Consider the following 20,202-nt stretch of genomic DNA (forward strand, 5'->3'; position numbering starts at 1 on the left):
ACACAGAAGGTACTTACACAGGCCAGCTGCCATCCTCTCGTAGCACAGTACCATCCTTCCCAGAAGGCAACCATAAACACATCTAGCTCCTTTTCAATGCAGGAAAAGCCTGCTTATGCCCGTAGTGTGACAATACACCATTCCTGTTTTATAGGTTTCTTGTGTACTATCACAGCGGAACTGAGGACTGCAGAAGAGATGACTAGAAGCCATCTCGTCCTGAAGGTGTTAGTACTCTCCTGTAGTCTCAAGTGTCACTCACCTCTTGCTCATTGACTAAGAGCTGGCACACTTTAACTCTGTACTCCCCCTTCTTCAGTGCTCTCCCCAGTCGAATTGTGATCTAAGAATCAAGAACATTCTTTTAGATGAACTGCCTCAGCAGGGCAACCCAAGCACACGCTGTTGTTATCTTGTGGTTTCCCCATCCCCTACTTCATGGGCTCCTGGGGGAACAGGTACACCTTGACCTCTGAATCTCCATCACTAGCACTGTAACTGACATAGTTCACCTGTTAGTGGACAAGCAAAGAACAATCTAAACACTCAGTAGCCGCCAGTGACCCTAATCTTGGGGCTACCTACTCCACCTTAACTGGAAGGGCTACAAACAGCTCTCAAACCTGATATGGGATTCCCCTCTGTATGTTGTGAATATATTTTATTGCTATTGGTTAATAAAGAAACTGCTTTGGCCTACGGCAGGACGGAATATTTCAAGGTGGGAAATCCAAGCAGATAGAGGAGGAGAGAAGGCAGAGTCAGGGAGACGCCATGTAGCTGCCGAAAGAAAAAGATGCCAGAATCTTACTGGTGAGCCACAACCTCGTGGTGATACACAGATTAATAGAAATGGGTTAAGATATAAGAGCTACCTAAGAATATGTCTGAGCCACTAGCCAAACAGTGTTGTAATTAATATAGTTTTTTGGGATTATTTGGGTGTGAAAGCTGGAAAACGAAAGAACAGTCTCTTTTAGACAAACCTATTACTTAAAATGGACTAATTCTATAAGAATTATTATAATCAACCTTAGTGTCATCTGAAAATGACGAAAGGGTCTCATTCAGTCGGACGCTCTCAAACTCTTGGTTGCTGGTGTACACTCGGAAAACCTTGAAGTGAGAGGACAGGACTCCAACAAACGGCTCTAAATGCTGTTTGAAAGCTGCCAGGGTGATTCTCTTATCAACATGCACCATCAACCCTAAGTATAAAAACCAAACAAAACAGGAACAAAATGTGAAAGCAGCCTTTGAGTGTTGTAAAACAGACTATTTTTTTGGTTAATTGCTTTCTTTTGTTTTTTTTTAAATATTTATTTATATATTATGTATATAATATTCTGTCTTATGTGTATGCCTGCAGACCAGAAAAGAGCATCAGATCTCATTTCAGATGGTTGTGAGCCACCATGTGGTTGCTGGGAATTGAACTCAGGACCTTTGGAAGAGCAGGCAATGCTCTTAACCTCTGAGCCATCTCTCCAGCCCTTTCTTTTGTTTTTGTATATCTCTTATTATAATGTCAATAGGAAAAAGTATCTCTTCTTTTGACTAGATTTTTAGGTAATACCACTTAATAAAAAAAAAAGCCAGATAAAATATAAACCCAGGCAGGCACTGAGGACCCGATAGATGTAATCTACAAAACCTCTAGGCCAGTGATTCTCAACCTTCCTAATGCTGCAACCCTTTAATAAGTTCTTTGCGCTGTGGTGACCCCCAACCATAAAAATCATTGCTACTTCATAACTGTAAGTTTGCTATTATTATGAATCATAATTTTAAGTATCTTGGTTTTCCAATATCCCTCCACCACTCAAAGGGTCACATGAGAACTGCTGCTCTGGGGAGTCTCTTAAAACACAAACATCTCTAGCTTCATATAGTACTAGTTCTGGTCATCTGGCTGGGTCATCGTCTCCTCTGCTTATTTAGCCATGAGACACAGGGTACCACACCATGCCCCTGCTTTTTTTTTTTTTATAGGGAAATAGAGATGAAAGCAGTGTCACAGTGCTATGTGTGAATTCAATGAGCTCACACATTTATGAAGCTTTAATCACAGTGCCAGATCTATAGCAGGCAGTCTCAAAATCTGGTAGCAATGTCATCTGGGATAATAATTCTGGGATTTCTACTAGGAAAAAAAAATTGGATTAACATATTGAGATGTATGTTTAACATGTGGTTGAGCTACAACAGGACTGTATGTAAATGATCCATTGTTCTCACTTCCCCCAGGCTTAAACTGAAACTCCCTTGGCATCATGACAAGACTACCTCTCATAAACTATTTTTCTCTTTTCTTCTCTCTCTCTCTCTCTCTCTCTCTCTCTCTCTCTCTCTCTCTCCTTTTTAAGACAGGTCTCACTATGTAGCCCTGGTTGGCTTGGAATTCAGAGATCTGTCTGCCTCTTCCATGCTGGGATTAAAGGTGTGTGCCACCATACCTGGTCAATAAGCTATTTTTCTATATTCCTTCCTAATACCTACACAATTCAGCCTTACACTTGTAAAGCATCTAGCTATCCTGGTCTTCACATTCTAGCAAATGTGGTTGCAGGCCTAATTCTTTTCCTTTTGTAATAAGGCAGGCACCAAACCCAAGAGCAGCCATGCTTCTAGGCTGTCCCTCAACAGCCCCAAGGCTGTCAGTAGCCCCTACCTTTCTTTTCAACTCTACAAAAGGACATAAACGCTTCTGGTTTACATTCTCAGGCCAGTTCAGCTCCTGGGTGGATGAATTAATCCTCACTGACTACTTGCCTGGTTATGAAACAGGCACCAGTGGATGTAAGGAGTGTAGGAGAAAATACAGATAGCGATGAGCTTGAGCTTGGTTGGCTTACTAACCAACGTCTGAGGCTTTTTTTTTTAATTACTTAGAATCCTAACTTTTTTTTGAGACAGGGTTTCTCTGTAGCTTTGGTACCTGTCCTGGAACTAGAATTCTTGTAGACCAGGTTGGCTTTGAACTCACAGAGATCAGCCTGCCTCTGCCTCCCAAGTGCTAGGATTAAAGGCGTGCGCCACCACCGGGGCTAGAATCCTAACTTCTAAGCTTTAAGGAATGCCCCCAAATGTTAATCATATGGCAAACAAGTTTACATTTGCACTATTCGACCAGACACTGGAAATTCTGAAGGTGTTATAGACAGGGATCCAAACTGAGCCTTGGTTCTCCCATAGGATCTACGAGCCCAACACAATAACAAAATACAAGGCCATTTGATTCCTCTCCTAGCTTCTGGTAATGCTGTGTCATGGGAGACATAAATGCTGGATGACTGATCCAGTCTAATTTGGAGCTAAGTACCAAACAGACTTACTTTCACTAAAATCCTGGAAACTTTATGTAGCCTGTGATTAGACTTTTCCACACTAACAGCCTCAGCAAATACATACTTCCCACAGCCCCTGTAACTGTGTTAGAGATGATCATCATATCTCTTTTCCTTTCTGCCTCTAAACCCCACAGGATTCAGTCTCCTCATAATGCAACTTCAAGTGTTTTTAGGATACCAAAATTATATGAAGACATTTCAAAGCACATGTACTATATCCATTACTTGGCTTCCTTGTTCATCCCTTGGTGCTATAGACTGCAACTAGGTCACACCAGGACATGTTTTCAGAGAGGTAATTATTCCCTTAAGGAATTCCTGTGCACACCAGGTAGCTTAAGGATCAGCATCTTAGACACAGTTCAGTTACTACCTAAGTCAGTCGCCAATGCTATGATGCTATGCATGATAGGTCGGTCACTCTTGGGATTTGAAATTATGTGCTAGACCTGATCACTCCAGCCTGTGAGTAGGCCATCACTCATAGCCCACTGTGTTCTTAGCACTCACTTTCAAGTCACTGAGGACTGCAGTTACTCAGTCTAGCAGAGACAGAGAAACCTGGCTGCTGGACAGCATCCCTCCCTCCATCTCCAAGCTTTTTTTAAACATGAAGCAATGTAGAACTTTTCTTTGCTGACAGGCCTTCTGTATAGCCTCTAGTAGCCTGTCTATTATTTCAGTGAGCAGTATGACTAGCCTACTACACATTTCCAGAAAGATTAAACTGGCCAGTAAGAGTTTATTAAATCTCTGAACAGATAATGAGACTTTGGACTTTAACTTCAAGTGTTCTTGCTGGATCTGGACTGAGGTAGAGACTACTAGCCAACTGATTTTAATTACTGTTCTCTGTCAACCAGAAACTTGCAAATTCTTCCTCCAGAGACTAGCTCTCCTCCTCAGCACCTTTACTGGCTGACTGTAGCCAGGAAGCAGTTGCTATTTGGTGGTTTCCTTGTCAGGAAAAGTGACAGTGGAAACCTGGTGGTGGCTTACAATCAGAATACCAGAGTGGAATCCTAGCAGCATAACTTATAGGAATATGATCCCAGACAATTGAACCTGTTTGAACTGGGTATTTCACCAGGGAAAACAGGCTTCACAAAGCTGCTGAGAGGGCTACCTATATAAAATCATGCATATTAATGAGTCTTTTGAGGTAGCCCCTGGATGGAAGCACCAGTATGATTCTGTTTCTTCGTCACCATGGTAGCCAGCAATCTACATTTTTACACTTGAGTTTCTACAGGACTATACAGATGCCAAAGGATTCTGGTGTTAGTTAGATCTCATCAGGTACTATGCACTCAGTACTGATTTCTTTTCTTTCATTTGAAAGATAGACCTTCCAGTCTATAAGTCATTTCATTCCCTTCTTTCTGGAAAGCACTTTCACATTTATTAACTTGTATCTGCTTATTTCTGCCTTCCCGGAGCTGGTCAAGTGTTTGTTTTTACAGGGGTTCTGGGTACTGAACTTAGGTCTTCATGTTTACAAACAGGGCTGTCTTTTGTTTCTACTTCTAATAGCTATATGGGGTTGATACCTGAGGTTCTCTTCCAAAGATAAACGCATATTCACTTACAAGTTTTACAGGCACTGGGAAGCTGGCTCAGCAGTTAAGAGCCCCTGATGTTCTCGCAGAGGACCAGAGTTCGGTATTTTTTTTTTATTCCTTTGAGATTTGTAACATTCAGAACTCTAGTTTATCTCTTGCCTACTATCAAATTAACAAAATTAAATTAACAAATTAAAAGGGTTGGTAAGTGGCTCAGTGGTAAACACCAAGTTCTATCCTCAGAAACACATAAGATAAACTAAAAAGACCCAGGTAATGAATGAGCCCTCACTCCCACACCCCACTTCTTTTGTCACCAAATATAGATGTTTAGAGGGTGTAGGGTAGAAGCTGTTTTCGGACACAGAAAAGAGGTGTAAAACTTTACCTGCAAACTGAATTAACCGTTTTTTTGAAGCCATGCAAACAATGCAGCCCACTGTCACTGCTCTTGGTTACCCTCTATGACTTGATAGGAAGACCCTACTGCTGAAGACACCACACATTTGATAGGAAGACCCTACTGCTGAAGACACCACACATTTGATAGGAAGACCCTACTGCTGAATACACCACACATTTGAGTCATAGGACACGGAGAAATCAAGCTGGTACTGACCTGGAAGTTTCATCTCCGTTGGCTAACTTTCAAAATGCTGGAAGGTTCTATGCATGCTACTGGGTTTGAAAAGCAATCAGTTGTCTTACCCAGCTGTGAATCTGGAGAACTACAGTTAGGACAGTCCTGGCAAGATTTGACCACTGCTGCAATAGTAGCATATATGTTAACGGAATAACTAATCAGTTTCTGGTTGGACTTAAAGGCCTGCTCCACAAGACAGGATTTATGTTTGGTACCAGTATCTGGGTCAAAACCCAGTGGGTGGCTAGGTCATAGGCCTAAGGGAAAACTTGGTATTATCATTCTGCTAAATGGACATAAACTGCCCCTTAAGCACTTATAACATTATACTTACAGAGTAGTACATCTCTCAACCCTCCTTCATCCCCTCATCAGAGTTTTGTTTTGCAGTTTATGGCAATTAAATTAATATAGAGACCCAACTGCTCACTGTATGAGAATAAAGGACTATGGAGTACTCAGCCTCCAATGGGACAGCTATATTACAGACACTCCCTCCATGGCTCAGGAACATTGAGGAAAATTTTAAGAGCCAGAGGCAATAGACATAGACAAAACAGTATTTGCCAGATGTGACAAGGCTGTTGCACACAAGAACTCAAAGTGGTTATGACTGCATGCATAAGAGCTGCACGAAATCAAAACAGCCAAACTCCCAACGCAGAGGGGCAGGGTTCACAGCACCAACTTAGTTGAGAAGCCTCTGGCAACTGACGTCTGCTAGAGAAAGAAGAATCGAGTTTTTCTCAGGGATGTGGCCCCTGGGAGGCTACTTACACTCCAGTGGATGGCCCTATACCCACGCAAATACAGACAGCATTAAGTGGATTCAATGGGCTTACACACAGCACATGAAGCTGGGAGGGAAAAGTGGTGGTAGAGGAGAATAGGGAATGAATTGGAGGAGAGGGAATAGGGGGTGGATTTGATCAAAGCACATTAATATGCATATATATACTTCTCAAACAAAAATAAAATCTTTACAGCATTTGGCTTTTTGAGTGATGAGGGTGTATGTTACCTTTAAAGTATTCTTCGGCATGCTTATCACAGACTTTCCTAATATTGATTACTCTTCTACTTAACTTGACACAATTACTGTCTAAATATTGCACTGCAAATGGAAGAAAATAATCTCACAGCCCATGAAGTTACTGTAAGGTGGTCTTAACACTAAGCAATGGAATCCTAACTAAAATTTAAGTGAGAAACATACTGGTACCATTTCAAAGAGCCTTCCTCTCAAGTACATACATTTGTGTCCTTCCCCAGAGCCTTCGTCTGCGGCGTAGGGGTCAGCTTTGAAGTACATGTACTGCATGTCCCCCCTGCTCTTGCCGCTCTCATCATATTCACTGTCAGTCCCAGAGTCTTCTTCAGCTGTGTCCCACGTCTCCTTTTTCCCTTCATTTGCCTTAGTTCTTCTACTACTTGTGATACTGTGAGAATCCAGCCCATTGGCCAGAGGAATCTGAGTGCTGTCTGCATTGCACAAAGTGTCACTGCTGTGACTGGAGCTAAGAATGTCACTGTCTACTGAACTTGTACTCCGGTCATTATTAACATCTGAGTCTGAGCGTTCTTCAGACTGAAAGTTTTCTGGGTCTGAAGTCTGAATGTTCTGTTCAAGCTCTCGATTATCCACAGAGGTGGAAGAGCCTCTCTCATTGACAGGAGATTCAATATTCTCAAAGTCACTTGTCTCAGTGCTTTTGCTGCTGTCTCCATTGTCTCCATCCTGCTGCTGCTGCTGCAGCGACAAGCTTTTGAGTTTTTCAGTGCTTTCTTCTAAAATAGCATCCACAGACTTTAAGTTCCCTGCAGGTCCTTTGACTCTTTCACAATCATCATCCACATTACTAGAATCGCCTCCGGCTTTCTGGTATGCTATCCTTTTAGAATATGAACCTGGTGATTGTTCAGGCAGCAAAACAAATAATCGGATTGTATTTGCATGCCGATCCAGAAGTTTCCACAAATGGGAGTCCGTGAAGGCTGCCTGGTGATCCAGAGTGTCAGAGCTTTCAACAAACACCTAAACAGTGAGTGAGAGAGTTACACTCCATACAATGTTAATGGCATTTTTACATTTCATAAGAACATCATATCAGTATAAATCAGTACACAGTATGTTGTAGAATTTGTGACATTATATACAAGTTTGACCAGGCATGATAGCATAGGCCCAATCTTAGTACTTGTAGGACAGAGGCAGGATGACTGTCATAGGCTAGCCTGGTCTATGTAGTGAGTTCAACACCAGCTAAGGCAAATATAAGACCCTGTCTCCAAACAAAACAAAAATTAACCATGGATTGGCAATAATTAATAGTATGTTGGGTCTTGTATAAAAAGATAAACCTATTACTATTTAATAAATATTATATATTAAGACTATTAGTTAACCGTGTAAGGGAAAAAATGGGGAAGAAAGGTTTGCTCCGACACTCTTTCCCCTAAACTAGCATTTTTATAGTTTAAACATTAAAAATATTAAAATATATTTAAAAATTTGTTGTGCACACATATATATGAGTGTGCAGCATATGTGCAGAGTTTGGAGAAAAACCTGAGGTAGTCATTCTCTTTCTCTCTACCATGTGTCCATGGGATCAAATTTAAGCTGTCAGGCTTGGCATCTTGTCCCTGATGAATGCTCTTGCTGGCCCACAGATTACATTTTAATATCCACACATACGTATTGGAAGAAAATATGTAATAAAATGATATTTTAAAAGGTTACGTGTGGTAAGTCTAAAAGTACTAAGATGAAAGACTAGCAAATATGAAGAGCAGAACGAGGGAAAGTCTGGATGGCCAGGACCCAGGGCAAGCCACTCTAACAATGGCGCACTGAAGGCGGAAGTCCTAAAATAAGCTCGACAGCTTGTCTTCTCCTCAACAGAGATGTGGGAGTCTCACGAGGCACACCCCTAACTTGGTATGAAGGACTGAACTGTCTTACCAGGGAACTCAAGGATGGAAATCAGAAAGACAGTCAGAGAGGAGGGAGATTCAATCACAAAAGCTCAGAAGGACAGGACAAATCCAGAGCTTGAAAACTAAGGAGGGCAGGGAAACAGGAAAAAGTGCTCCCAGGCAAAGGGCACAGAGTAGAAGTAAAAGGAACAGCAGTAAGGCTGAATCAGGAAGCCTGACTGGATGACAAAGGAAGAGAATGTGAAGAGGCTGTGTACACTGTAAGGTACTCTTGCACAGACAGATGGGTACAGTGCTGGTTTTACTCCATTTGTTACCAGCAAAGACACAATAAAAAGGCAAAGGCATACCTTGTTACTTCTAAAGAAGCCCTCGGCCTTCAGGGTCTTGCTGGGCACGCTGAGAAGGCGCAGGTCATTGTAGCAGCGTTCTAGCACTATCCGCATGGATTCTGCAGGTAAGTGTGAGGCCTGCAACGAGAGTGTCACCACAGAGTGTGCTACCCAAAGGAATTCTAGCTGGCTTTAGACACAAAGAGAAAACTGCGAAGTTCCTCAAAGCTGATGAGAGCAGGGACCTAGGTGCCAATCCTAGCACCAACCCTCAGACATCAAAAGAAGTATCTAGGAAAGATACTTTTAAGTAGAGACTTAACAATTTTTGGTGACTCAGGAAAACTGTTTAGTCACCTCCCTTTCACTTATGTTGTAAACTGAAACAAAGTAACACTTTCTAACTTCCAATGCTGTATTACAAAACTTTGTGATTACACTTGTTCTTTAAACATTTCCCCAATGACCTTATTAGCTTCATCAGAGTAGGCTAACAAACGGTATTGTCTTTTTTTTTTCAAGCCCAACCTCAGGGCTTATATTTTACATTGGACTGAAAATCTTTGCAGGTGGCACTCACTTTAAATGTATAGAGCCATATGATCACCTGGCATGCATGTGTGAGCAAGTTAGCCATCAGGCAGAACAATACAGTATGATTTGTCTTCTGACGTAACTGCCATCAGTGACTAAAGTCTCTTAGCTTTTACTGCTTAAATACAGTGATAGTCACCAAACCTGACAAAATCCCTCATAACCACAACACTGATGGTTAGTAAATCCCAGACACTGAGCTATAAGGCAAGACAGATGGCTAAAAACTGTATTTCTCTGAGCCACTATTTAATCCATGGCTATCAAGTCTGCTTCCTCACTTTACTGCTGCTATTAATGTCACCACTTTCATTTAGCAGTGAGATGGCTCAGTGGGGAAAGTTGCTTGTCACATAGCCCGAGTACACACACACATACACACACCACAAAATAAATAACTGCAATAAAAAAAAAAAACATTAAGGATTGGTTTCAGCACCCAGGAGATGGAGGCAGGAAGATGTAATTTATGTGTTCAAGACTAGCCTGGTTTACATAGTGAGTTCCTGTCCTGTGTTACACAGTGACACCCTGCCTGGAAAATAATAAACAACTCACTGTGCTTCTGTCTTTCTTTGAAACATAGCAACCACAACTCTGGCAGTGTCCACTTATATCGCCACTCTTAAACTCTACTGTCCCTCAGCCCTGACCATATGCCTTTACTGGAATGATCTGAATAGCTTCCTCAGTGTCAGCCCAAACTCAGCCTTCATGTTCCTTGAACCTCAGTTTAGTGTCACTGGACTTCCACTCTGTGGCACAGATCTGATGCACCACTACAACATCTAAATAGCAAACAGGATCTACTTACTGCTGCACCAAAGAGAGCCCAGTTAGTTTTCAAAGCCTTCTGTGAAACTGGTGGTTTTGAAAGAAAATGGCCCCCAAAGGGAATGGCATTATTAGGAGAGGTGGCCTTGTTTTAGTAGGTGTGGTCTTGTTGGAGAAAGTGTGTCACTGTAGAGGTAGGCTTTGAGGTCTCATATATGCTCAAGGCATGCCCAATGAGACAGACCACTTCCTATTGCTTGTGTAAGATGCAGAACTCTCAGCTCCTTCTCCAGGCCCATGACTGCCTGCATGCCACCATGTCCCATCTTGATGATAATGGATCAAAACTCTGAACTTGTAAGCCCCCCAATTAACTGCTTTCCCTATAAGAGTTTCCATGGTCATGGTGTCTCTTCACAGCAATAAAAGCCATAACCAAGACATAAACTGAATTCATACCCCTACCATGTGTTTCACCCAGCTCAAACTATAGTCTGGATCAGTGGTACTGCGCCATGCCAAATGTTGCTCAGCTTGCTTCTTCTACCTGAAGTGTGTTTCTACTTTCAATTGTGTTCTGCCTATAAATATTGCCCCTTTACAGTAGAACCTACAACTTGAAACAATCAGTGAGCCATACACAGCAAGAATTCAAAAATATTGAAGGTCTAATTTTATAACTTACCTTGGAGATCAGCTGTTTGAACTCTGTAACTGTCTGATTTAAATAAGCACGGACTGTTATAGGAGCAGCGACAGTCTCCGCCTTCAGATCAACAACATGCACTTTCACCATTACTTCTATTACATTAGAAAACATAAAAACATAGCTGAAGGTTATTTTTTTAAACTGTACTTTACATGAGCAGCGCATTCTAAATATGTTTCTAACAGATGGCAAAGAGACTATGCTCTCATATATTCAATATAGCAGATTTATATTACATTCATCTAATGTTCATTAAAAAGCATTATTTTTGACTGATGCATTGTGTTAAACACAAAAAATCCAAATATAATTTTAAAAATGTTTTATTTCCTTTTAAAATATAACAACACCTTCAAATTTATTAAGCATATTTAAAATACAATCTGGTTGATTCGTGGTCTTCTACCTATCATCAAATGTAAAATACAAATGCAAAAAATTCCAAATGGGAAGAAAACCACAGCACTGAAAGCATATATGGACGCAGAGACTGCAGAATAAACACTAATGGGGCAGATATAACCCTGACAACTTACAAACAAGTTCCATCAAATCCCATGGAAAATTCTATGCACAAACTGGTCGGGCATGTCTGCTTCTCTTTTGTTTTTAGATCATATTGACAACTAAGTTTTAATCACTTGAAAAAGAAGTAGCCATCAAGAACTACACTTAGCAGTTATTTTGTTTTACTGTCAATTTTTCCCTTATGACAAATACATGTTGGACAGCAGAGCCATAAAAGCAAGGCAGTAGTGGCACACGCCTTTAATCCCAGTACTTGTGAGGTAGAGGCAGATGGATCTCTGCAAGTCTGAGGCCAGCCAAGTTCCAAGACAGTTAGGGATGTAAACAGAGAAACCCTGTCTTGAAATACCACAAATAAATAAATAAATAAATCACCAACCAACCAACCAACCAACCAAAAAAAAGCAAGGAAGCATATTGTAGTGATATTTCATTTCCTTTATATTTTAATAAATAAAGCTCGCCTGAGGATCAGAGTAAAACAGTCCCACTGGTCAGCCTTACAGACCAGGCAATGGTGACACACCTTTAATCCTAGTAGCCACACTAGTTTGTCATAGAGACAAGACAGTAGTGGTGCCTTTAATCCAGCCCTGGAGAGGAATACAAGACAGGAGAGATAGCTCTCACACACAGTCTCATTCTGAGATTCCTGGAGGCAGGATCTCCATTTCGGACTGAGGTAGAGGGAAGAGCCAATGGCTGGCTGTTTTGCTTTTCTGACCTTCAGATTGAATCCCAATTTCTGTCTCTGGATTTTTGTTATTGTGCTACAGTGCATGGCTTCCATAACAAATAGGAGAGGAAAGTGGGGAAAAGAGTAGAAGAGGGAAAGATGTCAACAGAGATACCCTTAGGAGTTGAGCTGATAACTACAGGCATTCCGTATCATCCAGCAGACACTACACCATTTAGCACTCCACATTAAAGAAGAAACCCTACTGAAGACTAAGAAGTGAGTGTTTTCTTGTTGCTGTTGTTCACTATTTAAATTCTGTGCACAGGCAAGGTCTAGCAAATGTGCCCACCTGAACTTGCGATTTACCCATCTCGGCCTCCCCACTGTTGGAGTCCCAGCATGTCCCAGCAAGCCCAGCATAAGCTAAAACTTAGCTTCAAACTCATTGCTGATTGTAAAGTTTTTACACCCAACAAACCTCTTTGCCAATGCAATAATCCAGATCTGATCAGACAAAATCAAACCAAATTAGAAAAAACCTGAGTTTAATGGATGCTAGTGTTCTGGGAAAATATGGGGGTGGGGGTGGGGGGCAGGCTGGAAAGACCATGTGATTGTTCTCTGGAAGGGCAGTTTAAATAGCCTGTGGGAGTGGTCTTGACCCTTCCTAGGGAGGGGGTCACCCTTTGGTGGGCTTTTTTGGGAGGTGGAGTCTGGGCTGTGGCAACTCCCAGGGTGGGGAGGCCTGGAATGGAAAGTTCCATTCAAACATTTTAGAATGGATGCCAGGGGTGGGGTGGAGCCTCCAACCAAACATCCCAGACTCCTTGGATATAGGAGTGCCAGGGGGCTGCAGTGACACCTGGACCCAAACATTCCAGACTTTTTGGATATAAGGATGCCAGGGGGCTGGGCCAAATATCCCAGACTCCTTGGATATAGGGGGGTAGCGGCTGGGTGCTGCTTCCAACCAAACACATTACTTCTCAACTTGTCAAAATTATGTATACTTTAGGAACACATAAAAAAATTTAAATCATTTACTTCTATAAACAAAACATTTGATCACAGTAATTTAAAGCCCATTTTAACTCTAGAGTATAAAATTGCTTACCTCCAGGTTTGTAAGACTGGAAAACTTGATCAGGCTTTCTAGTCTCCAACAGCAGATCAAACATGTATGTGGACTTGACTCCTCCTAGGAGCAGGCCCATCGGTGTATCTTCTTCTCCCTCATATGATCGCTCTAGGTAATCATGAAACTCATCATATTTTACCAGGCGACAGCAGTCCAGCGGAATCACCTCTTCTAAATCCATCATCTAACAAAACACAGTCCCCACAAGTAAAAACAGAGTGCTTTATTCTCATGTGCCGTAATCCTACCAAGAGATCCTTACTGACAATAATATCTACTTATGATTTTTATCAGAGTAACAGATATGTTTGAGAAAGAGCCACCCAGGCTGACCCTGAATCCACTATGTGAAAGAGGATGACTTTGAACACTTAATCTTGTTGCCTTCACCTCACAAATACTGAGATTAAAAGGTGTGAGCATCCATGCCTAGCTTTAATATGTTTAATGGTCACCTTTCATATAGTTTGTGAAATAATACAAACTATATAATGACAGAGCTGTGTCCTTATGGTTACTATTTCAGGATAAATTGTTTCAATATACTACTGATTTACTTTGTGACATCTAAACAAAATAATTGCCAATCATCAAAAAAAAATTTTTCTGACTGAACTATAAATTCCATGAGGCCAAGACCATGTCTTCCCCCTGATATCTTAGTGGTTCATACAGAAGGCACTCAATAGATATCTGCTAAATAAACAGAAAGCAAAACAAAAAAATGTGTTTCTAATTCTAATTCTGGAATTCAGAAAGGTTAACTGGTATTCAGATGAAGATGCTGGTAGATGGCGCGGGGGTGGGGGTAGGGTAGAATGAGGACTGAGAAGCCGTCAAATACATTCAAAGTACTTCGATCATCTATCTCAACTATTGGGTGTTATCAAAATTAAAATCCAACTGTGCATTAGACATACCTTATAAGCCATTTCTACTGCTTCCTTTAATGTCTTATCTTTATGAACCTCCAACTTATTTTCCATCATTATTTGTTTCACAGGATGTAAACAGAACAATTTTATCTACAAAACAGAAAATACCATCATCAACTCACTAGGTCAATCATCACAGCTGAACTCTTTGGCAGACAGCATTTGTTTGTTTTTGTTTTTTGAGATAGGGTTCCAAAAGCCCTGGCTGTCCTGGAACTTGTGCTGTAGATTAGGGTGGCCTCGAACTCAGAGATCCACCTGCCTTTGCTTCTGCCTCCTGAGCGCTCATCAAAGGTGTGTTCCATCATGTCAGACAGCAGATAGCACTTTTCTTCATTGTCAAAACAATGTAATTAAAAAACAAAAAACATAATTGGGACTCTCTCTCTCTTTCTTTTTTAAGACAAGGTTTCTCTGTGTAGCCCTGGCTGTACTGGAACTCACTCTGTAGAAGAGGCTGGCTTCTGCCTTCCAAGTGTGGGGATTAAAGGAGTGGGCCACCACCTCCTGTCTGTTTAAGGATTTTAAAGGTAAAACAGAGAGGGCCATGGGAGAGTAACTGAAGGATGACCTTCATTCTGTGCATTTCCCAGTCCTTCCTTCTTCAGAACGTAACAGAGAGGGCCATGGGAGAGTAACTGAAGGATGACCTTCATTCTGTGCATTTCCCAGTCCTTCCTTCTTCAGAACGTGGGAATGCTCGCCTCACACGGTCACATGAGCACTGAGCTCCATGCTGCACATCACCACGCTTCAGTACCAGATTATGCTCATCCTTGTGCCCATCTGACCACAAGGGCAAAACTGCCTTCAGAACCGACTCTGGGTTACCATAACAATGACAACAGTCAGAAGAGCAAACCACAACAGCACTTGTCAGTCACAATCATGGAATCTAACCTTGCATGTATTGCGTTCAATTTCTCGTTGCCTCTTTTCCTGTTCTTCCAATTCTCTCTCCTTCTGCACCAGGTTCTTAATGTGTTCTGGGTATTCATCCACTTCTAGAAATTCTAGGAACATAAAATAGTGTCACTCAGAGCAGCTTCTTCATGTATCCTTTCAGTGTGAAATAGAAGCTTCTTCCAGGCAACAGTGAAGAGGTATTGATTGTGAAATCATATTCAGACCTAGTAAATGGTTCAAATACTAGGAGAATTCAATGAGATTTCAAAATTTAAAAAAGCCTTGGAAATTTAAAATCATTTTTTTTTTTTTTTAAATTTCCAATTGTGCTATCACAATGGAACCCTCTGGCAGTGGGCAACTTTACTTCTCCAGACTGTGACTTCTTTAGCTTACTAAAAGCACCTGGCCCAAAAGTTATTGCCTAGAATAGAATGCAAATGAGCAAAAGGACCGCTGCTCCATGTGTGACTGTAACTACACAATGATAGCATTGCTACCTTCGCTCCCCCAAACAGCCCTAAAGCCAATGAATGTCAATAGGACCTATAAAAATGCAATGTTTCCAGAAATTAGCTTTAGCCTAAACAAAACAAAACAAATCTTCCCTCGATGGCTATACAGGATACCTTCCTGCAATCAACTAACTAAAAAGCATTCCCAACTAGATGATACAGTGCCCCTGCCCCTGCCACCAGCATTTACCATAGAACTAGAGTGGTGAGTTAACCAAAGGCTGGAACACTGCACTGTCTACAGCAAGGCATACAGGATACATGGATTACAATCCTGGTTTTGCCTCCAGTGAATCTATTGGTCTTGAAATTAACATTTGCTGAAATGATGACTACACTCTAAACTTTGCATTGAATGAGTCCACAAACTAACTTTTGTTCACAAAAATGTGAACAAAAAATATAATAGTTGAAAAGATACATTAAGAGCGTATCAGCTCCTAAAACTCAATACTGAGATCAAAGCGAGTGATTACTTTTTTTTTTGAGTGATTACTTTTTAAATTATGAAAATATGAGTAAATTCATCATTTGTGTGTGCATCTCTAGTCAAACATACACACACCCTAACATGCTTCCAACCCTATGAATTAGCAAGAAAAAAAGAAACCTTAAGAACGAAAGCTTTTAAAGTAAAAAAAATCAAAAATATAAGTAAAAAGGACAAATACACTTTATACTCAAGATTACTCTTGGAAGGTCAGAGGGCAGCTTTGAAGGTTTTGGCACTGAAATCAGGCCATCAGGCTCGACAGCAAGTGTCTTTTACCAGTTGAGCCATCTTGTTGGTCTCCTGGGATTCTTAATAAAATTAAAGGATTTGTACTAGACTCACAAAAATTTATTTGATCTTTAATCAAATAAACAGAGGTACTTAATTCTCTATATTAAAAGATTTCTGAAGTATTTCAGGCTATCCAGAGTCCTCTGTCATACAATGCAAATAGTAACGAACTCAAAAAGCTTGAAATCGAAAGAAACAGTAGCTAATCTGAGCTTTCACTAGCTATGCTACAAGACTCTAAAGTGCTGTTTCATTCATGTGTAACAACTCTGTAAGGTGTCATCATTTCCAGTCTACACATCTGCGAAGACTCAGAAAAGTCAAGTGATTTGCTCTAGGACATGCAGTTGGTGACCTGTGAGGATCACACAGAACACAATCTTACTTAAAGTACACATCTAATTCACTTAACAAACAGAAAGTGTATTATAAAGTATTCCAGCTTGTGTGTGGGTGTGCTTGTGTGAGTGCATGCCTGCTTGTGTGCGTGCCTTTGTATAGTGCTGCTTATCAGACTTGTATATTCTCATCAGGAATCTACCACTGAACTGTGGTCTCAGCTCCTTTAAAACTACTACTATGAGCTGTGGGACAATGGTTTTTTATCCTGTCACTTGTACTATTTTGATAAAATGCTGGTTGGCCAGTAGCCAGGCAGGAAGTAGAGGTGGGACAATGAGAACAGGAGAATTCTGGCAGAGGAAAGAGTCAGTCTGCAGCTATCACCCAGACACAGAGGAAGCAAGATGTGACTGCCTCGCCAAAAAAGGTATCAAGCCATGTGGTTAACACAGATAAGAATTATGGGCTAATATAAGTTATAAGAGTTAATAAGAAGCCTGCGCTAATAGGCTAATCAGTTTATAATTAATGTAGACCTCTGTGTGTTTCTTTGGGACTGAATGACTGCAGGACCAGGTGGGATAGAAACCTCAGCCAACAAGTTCCTGTTAAATTGTCAGTAGACCCAGACTTGTAATCCTCCTGCCTCACTCAGCCTACCAAGTGACTGGAGTCCAAGCACACATCACTGTGATCAGCTCTACATATTCTTGTCAAATGTTTTTATCACTTAAAATTATTTTGTAACAGTGTTAATAATTCCCCTCTCCCAGGTATAAAAAGTCCTAGCTGTTAATTGCTCTATCACTTAAAAGTAGTTACATAGGTTTGCAAGATATGCTAAGTAAATGACTTTATGAGGGGCTAACATACTTGCATTTCTTGTTGGATCCTTCAGTCTGTATATCAGCATATACGCATTTGTTGAGCTAGGAGAAATATAAAAAAGATTAACAGGTTCTCCAGATAGATGGTAGATTCCATTTGTAAGTATCAAATCTTTATTTGAAATGTTAGTGTTTTATTCTTTCAAATAATCACAGACACATTAAAATGAAAACATTCTAGAAAGAAAGAAAAATTCCTCATTGCTGTTAATGGTGCACTTATGAAAAGGTTAAAACATCACCTTTTAGTAACACAGTGAAGTTATCAAGAAGGCTGTGCACCACAGTGCCTACTACAGCTAAGTCTAACAAACTGCTTTGCTAGAAAGAGCCAAGGGAAAAAACTTAGTCTTTATAGACCACAACTCAGCTGTTATAGTGGGAAGCACCAGCCAGCACTTATGAACAGATGCCCATGGCTTGTAGTCTGCTGACCCTTGGGTAAGGCTGAAGATCCACAGAGAAGCTACAACTCACTCCAGTGCATCAAAATGCAATTGCTTACCTTGCAAAAGCACTTGAGTAGTAGCCTCTGCTTCCGGAAGACCCACCATGTGTCTTCTTAATATCTTCTTGTGTTATCTAAAAAAGTTGTAACATTACTCTTTTGTAAAAACCAATGACACCATTACATTAATGTCAACATGTAAATATGTAACCCAATATGCTAGGTCTTTTTTTTTTTTTCCCCCCTTCTTGAGACAGGTCCTTAATCTGTAGCCTGGCCTGGGCTTGAACTCTGGGCAATCCTGTCTCAGCCTCCTCAATGCTAGAAACTACTGGTGAACCATCAAGCCCAATTCTAATCCAACCTTTTAATTTCTGAATTAGATATGTCATGATATTTTCAAGAAGCACCACACAATAATTCAGTTTACCAGTGGTTGCTCTGGTGAGCCAGGCTCAAGGGATCCTACTCCTACATCATTCACAAGACATACATAAGAAGGGTGAGGGCTAGAGGAAAGGTGTAATATACATTGGAAACATCTAACAAGTTCTAAAAAAGCAGAACAAGGACACTGTCAACAATGAAAGACTGGTTTGATGGGGACCTGAGAAATACCATCATAGGCATCTCTGCTCTGAGTAAAGACCCTGCCACCGAGTAACTTCTCCACTCCAGGAGTCTTACCCTGCTCACATGCTGGTCATTGAAACTGTACCACTGCTCATCACTGAATGACTTTATGCAAGCATAATAGTGACCTCCAGCAGCACTCCCCGAATGCACCATCACTGAGAAAAGCTCATACATCAGGGAGTTCTAAGGAGAGAAGAAAAAGAATTTGGAAGAGAAGACTACAAAACCTTTATTTGAAACCCCTTATTTCCTAGGGGTGCAGAATTAAGTAACGTGACAACTATCCTACGGTAAGCTAACTTGTCCCTTAGATAACGTTAAAACAGCAAGTCACCAAGAAACTTAGTATGTAACAGGTTTCATTCAGTATATTTCTTTACATTGTTATTATGCTGTCTTATAATCTTTGGAACTATATATGTCTGTAACACATGCTTGATTATTTATGAAAAAATAAGAGTGAAATTTTGTGAAGTAACTACTAAATAGAAGGGTTACTAATTTGCATAGTCAAGATTAAGAAGTTATCAACACATTGCTTTTTTGTCTTTAAATAAAATTCTATTTCTGACAGTAACTTGAAGTACCTTCTAATGTACTCATGCAGTATTTTTAATAAATAACATGTTAATTTGGTATTTATTATTTATAATATTGAATCCAAGCCAGGAATGGTTGGCTTATATTTTAAATTACTGCACCTGGGAGGCAGAGGCAGACAGAACTCAGAGTTTAAGGCCAGTCTGGTCACATAGTAAGTTTTAGGACAACCACGGTTCCATAGAAGAGACATTGTCTCAAAACACACACACACACACACACACACACACACACACACACACACACACAGAACTGTGCTATTTTTGTAATAACTCAGTTTATGGCCTTTCAACTCTTAAACATGTCTGATGTCTATAATAAACTAAGAACCTTTGTCTTATCTTTTTCTTTGGTCTTTTGTTAGTAGTGGAGAGTGAACTCATAGATGCTAGGCAAGTGCTCCAGTAACTGGCTATATGCCTGCTTTTCTTTGTTATTTTTCATTTTGAGATTGCCCAGGTGGTTCTGAACCTATTACGTTGCCTAGGGTAGGCCTCAAACTTATGACTCTCTTAGACTAGCATTCCAAGTGTGCCAGGACACTAGCATGAATTACTTTTTCTTTTAGGAGCCGTAGCACTTCACACCCCTAAAACAATGAGCACTACTAGAGATCCTGGGTACCAGTATTTTCTTCTCCAAAAACAACAAGGATCAGCCAGACACAGTAGTTGAAGCTTATAACCTTAGCACTTGAGAGGCTAAAGGACAAAAGCTGTGAACATAAGGCCACTCTGGGCTACATAGTGAGTTTGGGGCCAGTCTAGACTATAAAGTAAGACTATTTCAAAAACCCCAAATAAGTCTCTGTGTTCAAGGTCAACCTGGTTTACAAAGTGAGTTACAAGACAGCCAGGACTGTTACACAAAGAAACTCTCAAAAAACCAAACCAAATCAAC

At 40.7% G+C, this 20,202-nt stretch overlaps 1 protein-coding gene across 3 annotated transcripts in view; it reads right to left on the reverse strand.

The window, feature by feature from the left end:
- Positions 1–20,202, reverse strand: part of Usp47 (ubiquitin specific peptidase 47) — a 99,099-nt gene that overhangs the window by 8,715 nt on the left and 70,182 nt on the right. For all 3 annotated transcript variants that reach the window (XM_041665984.1, XM_041665986.1, XM_041665985.1), the window contains 11 exons: positions 18,754–18,885; positions 18,124–18,200; positions 17,605–17,660; positions 15,085–15,197; positions 14,170–14,274; positions 13,226–13,433; positions 10,881–10,996; positions 8,846–8,965; positions 6,810–7,590; positions 1,033–1,208; positions 263–343 (listed from right to left, as the gene is read on the reverse strand). In XM_041665984.1, the coding sequence (XP_041521918.1) occupies positions 263–343; positions 1,033–1,208; positions 6,810–7,590; positions 8,846–8,965; positions 10,881–10,996; positions 13,226–13,433; positions 14,170–14,274; positions 15,085–15,197; positions 17,605–17,660; positions 18,124–18,200; positions 18,754–18,885 (1,965 nt within the window). The remainder of the gene's footprint in view (positions 1–262; positions 344–1,032; positions 1,209–6,809; positions 7,591–8,845; positions 8,966–10,880; positions 10,997–13,225; positions 13,434–14,169; positions 14,275–15,084; positions 15,198–17,604; positions 17,661–18,123; positions 18,201–18,753; positions 18,886–20,202) is intronic.

The sequence above is a fragment of the Microtus oregoni genome, unplaced genomic scaffold (assembly GCF_018167655.1).
Source record: "Microtus oregoni isolate MIOR12 unplaced genomic scaffold, Mior012 000016F_ref0000370, whole genome shotgun sequence".
In the NCBI taxonomy this organism is placed as follows: Eukaryota; Metazoa; Chordata; class Mammalia; order Rodentia; family Cricetidae; genus Microtus; species Microtus oregoni.